Source organism: Rhinatrema bivittatum, chromosome 6, assembly GCF_901001135.1.
Source record: "Rhinatrema bivittatum chromosome 6, aRhiBiv1.1, whole genome shotgun sequence".
Taxonomy (NCBI): Eukaryota; Metazoa; Chordata; class Amphibia; order Gymnophiona; family Rhinatrematidae; genus Rhinatrema; species Rhinatrema bivittatum.
This window is the reverse complement of record NC_042620.1, coordinates 186,389,006-186,405,110: the sequence shown is the minus strand read 5'-3', so window position 1 is coordinate 186,405,110 and position 16,105 is coordinate 186,389,006. Positions and strand designations below refer to the sequence as shown.

The 16,105-nt window shown below is 46.2% G+C and overlaps 1 protein-coding gene across 2 annotated transcripts in view; it reads right to left on the bottom strand.

Annotated features, from left to right (window-relative positions):
* NBEAL1 (neurobeachin like 1) overlaps window positions 1-16,105 on the bottom strand; it is a 324,484-nt gene that overhangs the window by 81,287 nt on the left and 227,092 nt on the right. For both annotated transcript variants that reach the window (XM_029606300.1, XM_029606301.1), the window contains 2 exons: window positions 14,131-14,279; window positions 5,401-5,534 (listed from right to left, as the gene is read on the bottom strand). In XM_029606300.1, the coding sequence (XP_029462160.1) occupies window positions 5,401-5,534; window positions 14,131-14,279 (283 nt within the window). The remainder of the gene's footprint in view (window positions 1-5,400; window positions 5,535-14,130; window positions 14,280-16,105) is intronic.

Below are 16,105 nucleotides of genomic sequence, written 5' to 3'. Positions count from 1 at the left end.
CTGTACGATCCAAGTAGAAAGCAAGCGCCTGCTTGCAGTCCAGGGCATGTGGAGCACGTTCCCCCGGGTGGGAATGAGGCCATGGGAAGGATGATTGACTGGTTGATGTGGAAAGCAGTCACCACCTTCGGTAGAAATTTCGGATGCGTGCGCAGCACTACATGATCATGGAACAATTTCATTTAGGGAGCGTGCGTGACCAGAGCCTGGATCTCACTGACCCTGCGAGTGGAAGTGATTGCCACCAAGAACATAACTTTCCAGGTGAGGAACTTCAGGTCACAGAATTTGAGAGGCTCGAACGGATGCCACATGTGCCTCACTAGGACAACATTGAGATCTCATGGGGTCGCTGGTGGGTGAAGCAGGGGCTTGAGCTGAACAAGGCCCTGCATGAATTGCCCAACCAGTGGCTGGACTGAGATGGGCGCCCCGGTGACACACTGGTGGTAGGCACTGAGGTGTACCCGGACCGAGCTGGTTTGGAGGCCAGACTCGGACAGGTGCCAAAGATAATCCAGCAGGCAGGGGAGCAGACAGGAGAAAGGGTTCAGTCTGTGGCCGCCGCACCAGGTGGAGAAACGCTTCCACTTTGAGCTGTAAGATTTCAGGATGGAAGGTTTCTGGGATTCAATCAAGACCCTGGAGACACCATCCGGGAGCTGCTAGGGCTTAAGGATCATGCGCTCAACATCCATGCAGTGAGGGCCAGGGCACCCTGGTTCTGCTATATGAGGTCGGGAGCCATCCCCAGTGGGATCAGAGTGCTCACGGACAGGTCCAGGAGCAGAGGAAACCACACTTGCCTTAGCCAGGAGGGTGCACCAGGATCATGGTCCCCCCCGTCCTCTTGCAGTTTCGTCAGAGTCCTCGAGAGGAGCGGGATAGGAGGATACGCGTACATGAGACCTTGTCCCCAGTGAAGGGAAAATGCGTCGCAGGGCGGATGGCCCTTCCCCGGAATCAGGGAGCAAAACATGCTCACCTTGTGATTGTGGGAGAGGCAAACAGGTCCATGTCCGGCATGCCCCAGCGACTGAATAAGTCGGCTGCAACCACGGGGTGCAGGGACCACTCGTGTGGCTGGAAGGACCGGCTGAGGTGTTCCGCCAATGTGTTCAGGTGACTCGGTAGGTATGTGGCCCGTAGATACATCCCTCTGCAAAGGGCCGAATCCCAGACCTGGATCGCCTCCTGGCAGAGGAGAAAGGAGCCTGTGCCGCCCTGCTTGTTGATGTACCACACTGCCATCTGGTTGACCATTCTGGTGAGGACAACCTTGGAGGGCAGCCTGTCCTGGAAGGCCCACAAGGTGTACTGGATCGCCTGCAGCTCCAGGAAGTTTATCTGGCAGTGGGCTTTGGCCACAGTCCAAAGGCCCTGGGTATGCAGGCCATCTGTGTGGGCCCCCCACGCCTGAGGCGAGGCATCGGTGGTGAGGATTATCTGGAGCGGTGCAGGCTGAAACGGGAACCCGATTTCCAGATTGGCAGGGCCTCCCACCAGATCAGGGAGAGGCGGAGAGGGTCCCGTTGACTGTCACTGGCGCCTCTAGATTTCAGGATGCCACTAGGGCCGCAAGGCCCACTGAGGGTCCCTCATGTGAAGGTAGGCCAAGGGGGTCACGTGGACCGAGGCCGCCATGTGGCCCAGCAGGCGGAGCAGCAGACGGGCTGGCACCCTCTTTCTGTTGCGAATAAGGGTGGCCAGAAAGGGGAGGGCAACCACTCGATCCTTGGGCAGAAAAACCTTCGCTTGTGCCATACCCAACCTGGCACTGATGAAGTCTAGCTGTGGAGACGGACTGAGATGTGACTTGGGGAAGATGATAACAAAACCCAATGTCTTCAAGGCCTGAACTGTCAAGGCTGGTGCATTCTGGTCCCCGGAGTGGGAGTTGCTCCGGATCAGCCAATCGTCCAGGTATGGAAAGACATGGACTGAGCAACGCCTGAGGTAGGAAGCCACCATCGCCAAGCATTTCGTGAAGAAGCGTGGGGCTGATGCCAGCCCAAAGGGCAGCACTTTGTACTGAAAATGTGCTGTCCCCACCAGAAAGCGGAGGTACTTCCTCTGGTTGGGGACAATTGCAATATGGGTGTAAGCCCCCTTTAAGTCGAGGGAGCAGAGCTAGTCTCCTCTTCATTGGAGTGGGTTCAGCGTGCTCAGAGAGACCATTTTGAATTTCTCTCTTACGAGAAATCAGTTTAACGCCCTGAGGCCAAGGATGGGGCGCAAGCCGCCATTCTTTTTCGGAATGAGGAAGTACCTCGAGTAGAAGCTATGTCCCCACTGCTCTCGGGGGACCGGTTCTACCCCATCCTCCACTAGAAGGGCAGAAAGTTCCGAATGAAGGATGACCTGAGGGGCGGGCAAACCCAATAATGGACATGGGGGAGCAGTCTCTGGGGGCATGCTGAAGTTCAGGTGGTAGCCCTGGCGGACAATGGAGAGGACCCAACAGTCCGAAGTGATCTCCTCCCAGCGGCAGGCGACTGGGGGATCGACCGCCAGGGGAACAGGCGTTTGGCTTGTGTCCCCTCTCTGCCAGTCAAAAGCCGATGGACGGGGCCTACTGGGGGGCTGGTTGGGCCCTCGTAACCTGCTGCGGTCGGCCACCCCTCTAGGGCTGGACAGAGGCGGGCGGGCATGGGTAGCTGGATGAAAGTACTTCCTCGGCAGTAGAAGGGCTTGCGAGAGCCCGGCCTGGAGAACTTCCTGGCAGAGGAAGGGTCTTCAGAGGGACTGGCAGAGGGTTGCTGAAGAGTATCATGCTGATCTTTCAGCTGCGCCATGACCTCTTCACCTTATCCCCAAACAGGTTTTCGCCTGTACAGGGGAGGTCTGTAAGCCTGTCCTGAACCTCTGGTCGGAGACCTGAGGCCCAGAGCTAAGCCAGCCGTCTGGCGCCAATGCCTCCAGCAGCTAGGCGCCTGTGGGCTCAAACATGTCATAGGTAGACCTGACTTCATGCCTACCTGCCTCAAGCCCCAGCATGGCAATGGCTGCAAAAGACTCCTGCTGTTGTTGGGGAAGGCCCTCCGCAAACTCCTGGACCTGCTTCCATAGGTTGCAGTTGTATTGGTTCATGTATAGCTGGTATGCCGCAATACGGGCAATCAGCATAGCCCCCGGAACATCTTCTGCCCTATGCCATTGAGCTCCCTGTGTTCGCGCCCCAGAGGGGCAGAAACGTGTGTCCAAGAGCATCTGGCCTTTTTAAGCGTGGACTCCACCATCGCTGACTTGTGGGGTAGGTGCCACTGTTCAAAGTCCATGGCCTGTTGTATCAGATAAATTGCATCAGCCTTCCTGTTAACCGGGGACACCAACACTGGATGTTCCCACATATGGAGGAGGAGCTCCTTAAAGATGTCATGGACCGGCGCTGCCATGATCTCTTTTGGAACATCGATGAACTGGAGGACCTCCAGCATCTTCTGATGGGCATCCTCCTCCAACAGGAGCTGGAAGGGGATGGCCTCTGCCATGGCCCTTACAAAGCTGGCAAAGCGCAGGTCTTTGGGTGGAGATCAACGCTGTTCTTCTGAAGGGGAAGGCTCCAAGAGGGGGTTGTCGGAGAAATCGGAGGACGAGTCCGAGGAGTCATCACCCCACGGGTCATAGGGAACCTTCCTCCTTGCTAGGGCCTGGATGCCGAAGGCCGTGGGGGCACCGGTGGCATCAATGGAACCCCTGGCACTGAGGGGGGGCATTGGCCGCAGTACGGCGGGAGGAACTGGCGGTGGCCTGGGGAACCACGGCCAAGGGTGCCAGGTCCCTGAGGCCTCATTCTCCTCGGAAGACCTGGGAATTGGGATTGCTCCGGTGGAGGGTGTTGGTGGCCGAGGAGGCATTGGAGGCTTCTCAGGCACCGGTTGCATCAGTACGGCACCAAGAAGGACTTCCAGACGCTCCAGCAGAGGTGCGAGCACAGATGGTGGGGGCTCGGGCACCGGTGTGTGGGGCCGGTGGTGCCGGCAGCTCGATGCTCTGTAGCGCTTTGAGCACCGCCGATTGCACCCTGCGGTCCAACTCCTCCTGAAAGCCCTGGTTGGTTAGGACTGATGGAGGGGGACGAGGTGTCGCAGGCACATCCTCGGAAGGATCACGAGGAAGCATAGCGCCCAGCACCGTTGCCAGTCTGGAACGTCTCGGGCTGCCGGGGGTACCGGAGGATGGGGCCTCTGGTGGCCGTTGCCACTTTGATGGCGGCTCAGCAGCCGCAGATGCCGCTCCTGAACCGTGGTGAGACGGTGACTGGGGTTGATGCTTTCTGGATTTCTTGCCTGGTCTTTCCCCGGCGCCAAGGAAGACTACGACCCCGAGGTTAGGGGGAGGGGAGAGACCACAGAGGACTGATCCCCCTCTCCCCAATCCTTAGGGGTGATGGAAAGCGGGACCGCCAGTTCCCCAAGGTCCTTGGGCGTCGAGGATACCGAAGTCGAAATAGGCAGCTTTGGAGAGACGAAGAGCTTCTCCATTTTGTCCAGGCATGCTGGACGCCCTTTGGGAGTCATTTGGTCACACAAACGATACCCCTGGAAGTCGTGCGAGGTCCCTAGGCAGAGGATACACACCTCATGCACATCCGTGATGGACATGGTCCGCGGGCACAGTCGAAGACCTGATGACGCCATTGAAAAAAAAGAGGCCGGCGCAAAGGGAGACCAGACTCAGAAAACCCCCCGAAAAACAAATCGAAAGTGATTGAGGATTTGGAGCTCCACCATCGCAAGGCTACTGCACCACGGAAAAGAGACTGAAAGGGAACCTCGCGTGGATAGCAGCAGGCTGGGCATACTCAGTCTGCCAGCCAAAGTTTCTAGAAACTTTGACAAAAGTTTTCCGTGCCGGGCTCCATCAGATATCACCCACATGTGAGGACTACCATCCTGCTTGTCCTAGAAGAAAACAAGTTTTCACTTTCTTATGAAACCTGAAATAATCCTGCATGTTGTATATTTCTATCAGAAAATTATTATATAGTCAAAGGCCAATGGAGCTTAAAAGCACTCTCTCGTGATCACAGGGCATGCTTCCTTCAATAACTGAGCGACAAATAAAAGCCTTGGGAAACCTCGGGGCACAATCTAATTCCTCAGATAGCTTGCTCCCTGCGTATATAAAGATTTAGAAAACAACCACAGATCTTTAAAATGAACTGTAAGGGATCAGAAGCCAGTGCAGGCTCTTCAAAATAGGGTTCATTTATGCAAGCATGTAGTAGAATTTTAAAAATTCCATCAGAGAAATGTCTAACCCTTGCTACAGAATCTCTCCCATAAAATAATTAACAACCAGCTCTGTTTTTATTGCTTGCAGTCAATATTTGCAGCAGTAAATCATTTTGCTGCTTATGCTGTGAACCCAGTAGAGACGTGAAAGTGCACATCTTACCTCCTTTTTAAAATTCAGGAAGTAGTTTGTCTGGTCAATAAGGAAGATCTCCAGAGCTGATCTCCGCAAGTTGTACCGGCGCAAGTGGACCTCTCGGATTTGAGAAAGAGACCATTTGAAATCAAACCCCACTCCTAGGGAATAGAAGCAAAAATGCTATAACTGGAGTACAATGCACAGGAAAGGAAGTCTGCTCATATAATTAACATAATGGCAAGATTTATTTAATTCAGAATTTTTATTCTGCCAGTATGAATGGCTTGTTCTTACAACAAAAGAAATATCAAATTCTATTCAACTGCACAGTGCAGAATTTGTGTAGAATTTCCCTCCTGCGCAGAATTTGGACAGGCCCAGCTGGCTATGAGTGAAGCCCATCCCACTCGTGGCCAAGGATCATGTGAGGCCGGCAGGTCCACGAGTGGAGTTCATCCTGCTTGTGGCCAAAGACACTGTAGAAAGAGGTCATTCCTCTTGCAGCTGAAGACTGAGATGCCCAGAATGACAGCAGGTAAGCCTATGTGAAAGATAGGGTGAGGGTGAGTATGAGTGTGTGTGTGAGAGAGGGAGCCTATGTGAGGGAGTATGTATGTGCACAAGAGGTTGAGAGCCTGTATATGTGAGAGAGAGGAATTGTGTATATGTGAACATATGAATGTGTGGGTGAGAGGGAGCAAATCTATGTGTAGGGGTATGTGAAGGGGTGTGCATGTCGAAAGAGGGAGCGTATGTGTAGGTGTGTATGCGAGAGAGAGAGCGGGAGCCTGTGTGAGAGGTGGTGTGGGTGTGTACAAGAGATAGGGGGCTGAAGATTAGAGATGCTCAATGGGATCTCACGGCCATAGACACAGAATAAAGAGGTCTGAGAGAGAGGGAGCCTGTGTGAGGGTGTGTGCTGTGTACATGTATGTGAGAGAGAAAGGAAGCCTGTGTGATGGGATGTGTGTGTGAGAAAGAAAGAGGGAGCCTGTGTGAGGGGTTGTGTGTGAAAGGGACAGAGGGAAGGCTATATGAAGGTCTGTATGAAAGACGGGTCAAATGAAAGACTGATCAAACTCTAGGAGTGAAGAGCTGGGAGGTGGAGATGAAGTGGAAGGGGTTGGAGGGGGAGGGGGTGCGTAAGGATAATTTTAGGCAAGCTAGTTAGATCTCCAGAAGACTTTGTACTGTGAATAGACAGATATGGATCAGAACTGACTCCAGTGATTGACAATATGAATCAATATATTGCATATAAGTAACAAAAATGGTACAAAGACATGACACTATCACCATTTGTTCCCTCATTCTTGAGACGTCCTGCACCAATGTGCTGATAAAGAGCTGGGATGACCCCAAGGAACATTTGGTGTCCCAGGTATCACTTGGGAAGATCAAATGCTAAAGACTACTACAGATACCAATGAGCTGATAATGAGTTATAACAACTGATGTCTTTTACCAAATGGGAGATCAAAGGACTGATACTGAAATGCCTTTGAAATATCTAACTTTTCAGAATCCCCAAGCTAATAAAGTCCTCCAGATTTCTATGAACACTGGCTTATATAGAGGAGGGCATATAAGGGAGGTGTTCTTTTGTTCTTGATTAATGTTCTATCTTTATTTCTGTCTGTTTCTTATTTACCTGTATTGATTTATGTTTAGCTTACTATGATACTGTTTTCAATGATATTAACTTTGCTAATTTATTATCCATATATTTACAACATTTGGTAAACTAAGTGTTGTTTTTGCAATATTTGTTTCTACGTGTTCTATGACATAATATACCTCTCACGACCACCGTGCACAGGGTGAGAGATAGTGGAGAGTGGAGTTGGGGCCTAAGAGGGCAGAGTGAAAGGAGTCTGGCCAGAGGTGTAGGGAAAGAGGGTAGAAGGGACACTCTTACAGTATATGTCAAGGTGAATTCTGCTCAAAATATTTAAAATTCTGCATTTTTGAGTACTAACTTTTCTGTATTATATTTTAAATTAAATTATTCAGAAAGTGTGATGTATATTGTGTTATTTTGACCAATATAAAATATGTGGAATTTTTAAATTTTGTGGGCAGAATTCCCCCAGGAGTAAAGTTTGTATCAAAAAGACTGAAGACATCACTAATAAAAAAAAAAAGCAGAGGAATAAATCCAGCACACATAATAAAGCAAAATTAATCAATTATACACTGCCTGTATAGGACTGTAGAGTGTGCTGGGGAGGAGCCAGCTGTTATAGTCCATGGAGTCCAAATGGAGTGGAATACCCTAGGGGTCTGTGCTATTTAACATATTCATAAATTATCTGGAGAAAGGAAAAATGAGCGAGGTGACCAAATTTGCAGATGAAACAATATCGTTTTGTTTTGTTAAAACGGCAGTGGTTTGTGAAGAACTGCAGAAGGCCTTGTGAGACTAGGAGACTGAGCTTCTAAATGGCTGAGGCAATTTAATGTGGACAAGTGCAAAGTAATGCACATAGAGAAATATAATCCCATCTATAGGTACATGATGCTGGATTCCATGTTAGGAGTCACCACCCAGGAAAAGGATCTCAGAATCCTTGTGGACAATACTTTGAAATCTTCAGCAAAGTATGCGGTGGTGCTCAAAAAGGCAAATAGAATGTTAGGAATTATTTTGAAAGGAATGACTCTGTATAGAACCATGGTGCGACTGCACCTTGAGTATAGTCTACAGTTCTGGACACCCCATGTCTTTGTTGAGATGGACACCCCATCTCAACAAAGACATAGCAGTCATAGAAAAGGCACAGAGAGGGGTGATAAAAATTATGAAGGGAATGGAAAAGTTTCCTTATGGAGAAAGGCTAAACAGATTAGGGCTCTTTAGTTTGGAAGAGAGACAAGCAAAGAGGGGATATGACAAATTTATAAAATAAAAAATGGAATGGAACGGATACATAGAGAATGGTTATTTACCCTTTCAAACAACAATAGAACTAGGGGACACTCCACGAAACTAGCAACTGGCAGATTTAAAACAAATCGTAGGAAGTACTTTTTCATTCAGCAATCAGGCTATTGAATCTCTTGCCAGAGGATGTGGTTAAGGCAACTAACACAGTAGGTTTCAAAAGAGGATGGAACACGTTTCTGAAGGAAAAGTCCAAAACAGTTAGCCAAGTTGACTTGGGAAAGCCAGCACTTATCCCTGGGAGTGAGATACAAGCAATAGATCAACTATTGGGGATCTGATGGGTACTAATGACCTGAACAGACTACTGTGATCTGGAATGACCACTGTGATCCTTGGTCAGATCTAGCCCAGCATGGCATTTCTTATTTGGGTGCCAATAATATAGGAAGGTGCAGGAGAAAGTGCTGAAGGCTAAATTTAGGCTGCTATGTAGGAAACTAAAATCTAGAACCTCCAGGGCTGCATTCTCAGAAATAATCGCTGTTCCATGCACAGAAACCCAAAGGCAAGCTGAACACTACGGAATGCCTGCTGAGACATTGATGCATGGAACAGGGCTTCAAATTCATTAGGAACAGAGGAACTTTTTGAGAGGGGGGGAAGCCTATTCCAGAAGGATAGGCTCCACCTAAACTGCTAATGTTTAAATAGGAGATAGAGCAACTTTTAAACCAGATCATGGAGGAAAGTCAATAGATGCTCAGAGGCGCATGGCTCAGAGCATGGTATCCATAAAGAATACCATTAGAAAGGGGAAATCAGAATGTGCATAGTAAGAATGTAGAAAAACTGATACATAAAAAAAAGAATAAAAACAATAAATGTACATGTCCATTTGCAAATTCAGGAAGTCTAAAAAAACAAGATGGAAGAATTAGAGTGAATAGCACTAGATAAAGATATTGATATAAAGGTCATCTCAGCCCTAGTGGAAAAAGGCCAACCAATGGTTCATGGTAATACCAGAGTACAAAATATATCAAAGTGATAGATAAGTGGTGGTAGAGTGGCACTTACTCAAAATTAAAAACACCCCCCCAAATATGCAGATTCCCCAGCAGACCACATATCGAGGAGGAAGGGCAACAGCTGAAAAAGCTTAAAACTAACTATTATGGCAAAATATCATACATCATGCACAATAAGGATACAAAACACCTCATTCAGTCTCTGTAGTAGATACACCAAGAAGCTCTTAGAATTAAAAAAAGAATTGTAACCGACTAGGCTCCAAAAATAGACATAACACATTTTCAAATTTAATACAAAATTCATATGGAAAATAAATGAAATCTGCATCAAAATACTACCTCTTCACTTAAGAGAGAAAAGTCAAAATAAAGTAGATCTGTATTTTTTAAAAAATTTCCAAATGAATTAAATAAAATGTTTGCTAATGCAACTTTTCAAATGGCACCTAAATGACAGCTGAAATTTAATGTGGACAAGTGCAAAATGATGCACATAGTGAAAAATAAGCCTCATTACAGATACACGATGCTGGGTTTCATATTAGCAGTCAGTAATCCAGAAATATGATCTTGATATCACTGTGAACTAATATGTCGAAATCCTCAGCTCAGTGTGAGGTAGCAGTTAAAAAAGCAAACAGAAAGTTAGGGATAATTCAGAAAGGAGTGGAGAATAAAACTAAGAATATCATAATGTCTCTATATGGTGCAACTGCACTTTAAGTACTGCATGCAGATCTGGTTGGCCCATTTCCAAAAAATGATAGTGGAACTAGAAAAGGTACAAAGAAGAGTAAAAAAAAGAAAAACAAAAGAAAGGAGATGGAACAGCTCCCTTATAAAGAAAGGCTAAACAAGTTGGGGCTTTGAGCTCGGAGAAGAAATGATGAACGGGAGATATGTACAAGTTTATAAAATCATGGGTGAGCTGACTTCTGGCAATGACACGTAGCTGAGTGGATGTCACGGCTCTGAGCGCATCGGGAATCGCTGTGAAGCCAGCCCCATCTGACGATTTTTGCAGGAACTGAGGCTTTCTTTTTATATTGGAGAAAGTTGCACATCTTACATGAATAATCCTGAGCTTAAGGAGCCAAGAGAAACAATGAGCAGGCAGGCTATAACTAGCAACGGTAACATGGAATGGACTTAGTGTTTGGGTACTTGCCAGGTTCTTATGGCCTGGATTGGCCACTGTTGGAAACAGGATGCTGGGCTTGATGGACCCTTGGTCTGACCCAGTATGGCATGTTCTTATGTAAAAAAATGGCAACGAATAAAGTAGTCGTGCCCAAAGAATAGATGGCGCTGGAAGTACTCATGCCTACCAAAATCATATCAGAAGCGCTAGGGCGGGAATTAACGAAGGCCATTTCTGTTGCATTAATCAGACGAAGTCCTATCCTGTAGTGCACAAAACTCACTAACTTATTACAAATTTAAGCTTTATAAGTAGGGAGGTAAATCGGGCAAACTATTAGCAAGGCCGATAAAATCGAGCACGCGTCCTAAAACTTTAGTTATGAAATTGATTTTTGATTCTCAAACACATGAGACCACCCATTCTATATTACTACTGGCTTATCAGAAGTACTATAAAAAAATTATACCGAACTGGGGAGGAGGGGTTTGAATAGGAATGTATATCTTTTTTTTTTTTTTTTTAACAGACAAAGCACTTCCATACTTAGACATGCCTAAATGCTCCAATTATTCAATTGGAAATACGTAGACTAATAGCAGATCTACAGTTGGCTAAAACACAGGGACCAGATGGCTGTGGCCCAGAATTCTATAAGCTATTGGGAGGCCAAATTCTTACCCCGTTAAAAAATATGTTCTGCAGTTTTGGTAGGAGACAATATGAGTGGGGACAATATGGCTATGGTGGTACTACTCCTCAAGTCTGGTTTGTATTTTAAAAAATTGTGTATTTTAAAGATTTGTATTGTTATTATATAAATCCCCAGGTGTCTCTGGGTTTATACAGTAAAGCTCCTCTGCCTTTCCCCTTTGCCCTGCAGGGATGGCATTCCCTGAACTTTTTTTGTCAGGGGTCGATTTTCAGAGTTTACCTTCTTAAAAAAAAAAAAATTGTTATTGCATATAGACGATAAATTTGTAGCCATGTGGGCAATGCTGAAGTGCTGCCTGCCGACACTAACACATTAAATCATTTTATTTTTACTTCCTACCCCCCCCAAACCCGGGTCAGTGTTATCTTTACTTCCCCTCGCCTGCTCCCAGCCAGGCTGCTGCTTTGTTTACTCTCAGGGCTACTTCTTTGCTTACTTCCCTCCATTTAATAAATTCAGCGTGAATGTTAGAAGAACGCAAACAGAAAAATAAAATTAATATGGCATCATACCAGCAGAGATTACCTACCCCATTCTTAGAGAGGTGTCTTACGGTATTCTGGAATATGTAGGACAGCAAAGGTCAAGTCATTCCTGAGGAGGTACTTAGTTATTGGAAAAGCTGCCTCTAACTGACCTTAACATATAGCTGGTTTAAATACATTCAAGGTCTGATGAGGTTTTTACTTCCTCCCCCCTAACCCTGGATGACACAGGAAGTCCTGATATGGGAGAGATCACTCATGCAAAATTGAAAAAATGTTCTGTAAAGGAGGCAGTGTGTGAAGGCAAAGAGATCATGCATTAGTGATCTCTGGGAAATTATACCGCTATAGTATGTCTCCCACGTCAATGTCCTTGAACTGACACAAGTGTTCCCCTTCCTAATGATGAAACAGAAAGAAAGGTGCATCAAATGAACTCTACTGAATAATCTCAGAGAAAAAGTGATGGTGAAAAAATCTGTAATAGAGGAGCTTTCCGTGGCTATGTATTCTATCTTTGACATCTGGTATTTTGCTTTAAATACGGCCAAATACAATTTCAGTTTTATTTTTCTAGCACTGTTTTATCAAAAAGGGTTTTTAAAAGGACTGTGTTTACACGGAGTGTGGCATATCTTATCTAATTTTGGATATTGCTGGAAGTAAAACAGCAGTGCTCACTGGATCCTGTGTTTCCTTCCATATACTTGCAGCCTTATCTATAGTTCTTTTCTGCCTCAAGGGATATGATTAATTAGTGGCCTTGTCACCAACTATTCAGCAATACAATGAAAAGCTTTAATATCTTGTACTATAATTAAATAGTAAATTAGATATAACATTAATATTAATCTTTCAGTTTCATATAAAAGGTAAACGTTTGTCTTGTTCTGCTAATGAAATGAGAAGCCTCATTCCTAATAGGGGAAGAAAAACATGAAAAATAAAAGGATAATTTACGTAGCATGAAAGAGGGCTGACCCTGGCCCCTCCCCTAGAGGATCATAAAGGCACTCAACACAATAATTAGGACAATATGGTTGTGCTTTATTAGATAACCAAGCATGAGAATCCAACCGGATGCTTCAGGCTTGCTACTCCCTTTCACCCCACCGCCTCACTTCCCCTCCACCTCCTTTAATGGGGTATGAGGATGGGGACTGGCATTCTGCTGACCCCGAGGAACATGCCGCAATTAGCAAAACCCCAGCAGTCACATCTACAGGACCCATCGGCTACCATGCACAACTGTGAGGCTACCAAGTCCCAATAATAACGAGCTCTGGCCCCAAGCGACGGGGACAAGAGCGAGGCCACCTGATCATCTTAACACAGGCCATGGCACCAGGCATAGCCCAACAACATGATCCCCTGGGACTCGCTCCATTCCCTAATCTCAAGCTCCCGCCACAATGTTCATATAACACAGGAACATTTGTTCCTGAATACTGTGACATGATTGACATATTGAAAATATTACTTGCGACAGATTACACAAAATCATGCTAACTATAAAATGCCCTACTTAATTAATGCAAAGGAAACTGTGGTGGAGGTGGTAAATAAAAAAAAACCCAGTAACAGAATTTAAGAAGCCACGGGATAAACACAAAGGATCCCTAGCATGGAGAGGCAGTTACAAACTTAAACAGAAAGCGTGTGAGTAACCTGCATAGAGCAGCAGTTACAATCCTGAAAATTCTTGCTGTGTAGATTGGGCCATTTATGTCTTGTTCTGCTGTTATTTACTATGTTACTATGCATGCAACTGTTATTGTATGTGAAGGGAGGACGGGAGGGGAAACAGTCTCCATAAAGTGTAGGTGGAAGCAAAATGGGAGGGCTGGATGCTGTCCTCTTCTTTTGAATCCCCCCCCCTCCCCCATCAGTCCTTCATCATCATCACCTGCAGCTGGCCAATCTCAGGGGACATTCAGGCAGACAGCAGGTGACCTCGCCTATAGAAGCCACACAGCCAACAGACCTGGAAGCGACTGCGTGACCATGTGGTTCGGATCACCCGTGGCCCACATCCTGCAGCCACGGAGGGGACAGGGAACGGGTACCCCATTCTCCAGGGATCAGAACCATTGGATGCCAAGGGCCATCAGCAGTCACCTACTCCTCCCCGCAACCCTGGGGAGCCAGGGTGTATGGTCCACTCTGTTACCTGCAGCACACACTAAGGTCATAAAAATAGCTAATCCCATTTTCTGATAAATTTAGTACCAGTTTGGAAAGCAAGATTTCACTGCAGCTCAGTCCAACTTTTGCTTTTCCATGTTAAGATCAGCACAGATTGCCTCATTTTACAGGTTCTCTCTCACATTCCTTTATTTCCCCTTCCCGATATATCTTTTAATGTGTATTCAAGGCATGCAACAATATTCTTTTTACCAGAGCTCCACCGATACTCTCCGTCAGGAAGCTACAACCGCAATAAGACGACGCTCATTGCTGAAATGGATAAAAGAAGAGTATGAAAGATGGCTCACCCTCTTCTTTTTCAATACTACCATCATAGAAGTAGATATGTTGAGTGGTGATTTCCAGCCTGCCAGAGATTACATCCATTATAGTGATGAGTTCACAGTCTTCAGACAGTACCAATTTTTCCTTCTGACTTGGCTCCTCCTTCTCATTCCTGTAACCAAATTACCAAATAATCACATAGGTCCGGACACTGACAGAAGTAATCGGGTGATGACACTACCTACTTTTTGACATTTCCATAATAAGAAGTTATGAGGATCATTTTTACAGGGACTTCAGAAATGAACTTTTACTTAATTGCCCCCCTGCCATGCAAGTAAATTTATCCATGTATGTCATGTACGTGCCCAAGTTTGCCAGACTGTGAAGAAGAGTTTCCGGGCGCAGGGTCGGGGAAGGGTTTAGATTTATACGTAAATGGCCTCCATGAATGTCTTTGCTTGCTCTGGGTAAACTTAGGTGCACACATGACCTACACGCAGAGGTTTCCTCGCATATCAGGCGGGCAATTTAGTAAAAGGCCCTTTCTACACATAAAACATTTGGTTTCCTTGCAGAACTCCTCTGAAAATTACTCTTGTTACGTAAATGTCAAAATGCAGGGGATAAACAGCACAGAAATACTGGGTGAAGAAAACATAAAAAAATACAGCCCACAATTAAATGTCCAAAGGAAGGAGGAAAAGTATACAAAATGTTTTTGTCAATACCGATTCTTGAATCAAAATTATCAAGCAGCATTTACTATTTTTCATGATTAAATCATTGTATCTATCCAATTTTCTGTAGGTTTTTTTTTTTTGGGACTAACTACATTTTGTACACCTTACTTTCTTCCTTTGGACACAAATAGGCAGTGTCAAGAGTGGACGCCTTCCTGTGACCAGATAACCAGTGGCCTCCTTAAAATTTGATCTGATCACCATTTTTCATCATTATTTGGCATCGAAGCTTATTACGTCTTCTTTTTTTTTAAACTTTTCATTTATCGATTTTAACACAAGAATAACAAGAAACAATTGCCTAACAGAAAATAGGGCAAAAACATATACAACAATTATAACAAGAAGAAAAAAATATATTATGTAAATACACACACCATGATGCTCTCTCAAAGCCCCCATAACAGTAACAGTAACAGGGAGTACCCAACAGAAAATTAGGGAACAAAACAAATCTTAAGGGACACCATCATAAGAAACGCACTGGTGGGAGAGAAAGTCACAATATCGCCCAACGCTTAACACATTTTTGTCAGTACAGCAAACATAATATCTAGTTTCTTCACCGGTTCGGATTAATAACCATGTAGCTTGGGGGGTGACGAGGAACTGTTTGGTGGATTTAGTGGGGGAGTTTTGGGGGGCGGGGCAGTGTGTGTGGGGGGGTTGACTTTTATGGTGGAGGTGGAAATCAGACCAGGAGGTCCACAACTGGGGGGGTATTTTGGGATCACCACTTTCTCTTTGCCTCCCCTCTTTCCCTTGTATCCCCCCCCCATCCCACAACTGTGTCTTGAATCCTCCTCTTTCTTCCCTATGCCTTGTTCTGCATTCCCCAATGCACACGATGTCCTGGGTCCCTCTCTTTCTTCCCGCACTCCATGCCCTGAATACCCCCTACCTCTTGCCCTAAGTCTTCCTCTTTCTCCATCCCCTCCCCCAACACTACTTGCCTTGCATCCCCCTTTCACGCTCACCCACCCCCAAATCCAACATCAGGCGCTCCCTCTCCCCCACCCACCCCTGCCCAGAAGCAGGAATCCCCTCTCCTTCACTACTCCACCCAGCAGCAGTACCCCCCTCTCTCATTTTGCACCCCCCAATCTACAGCAGAGCATCAGTCCCTTCTTTGGATCTCTTTACCCTTGCCAAGTGGCAGTCCTCTCCCCTCTTCCTATGCTCCTCAGCCTGCACTGCTGTAGATCTTTCTGCATTTGTAGCAGCAATAGCCAGAGAAACGTGAAAAGAGCACGGG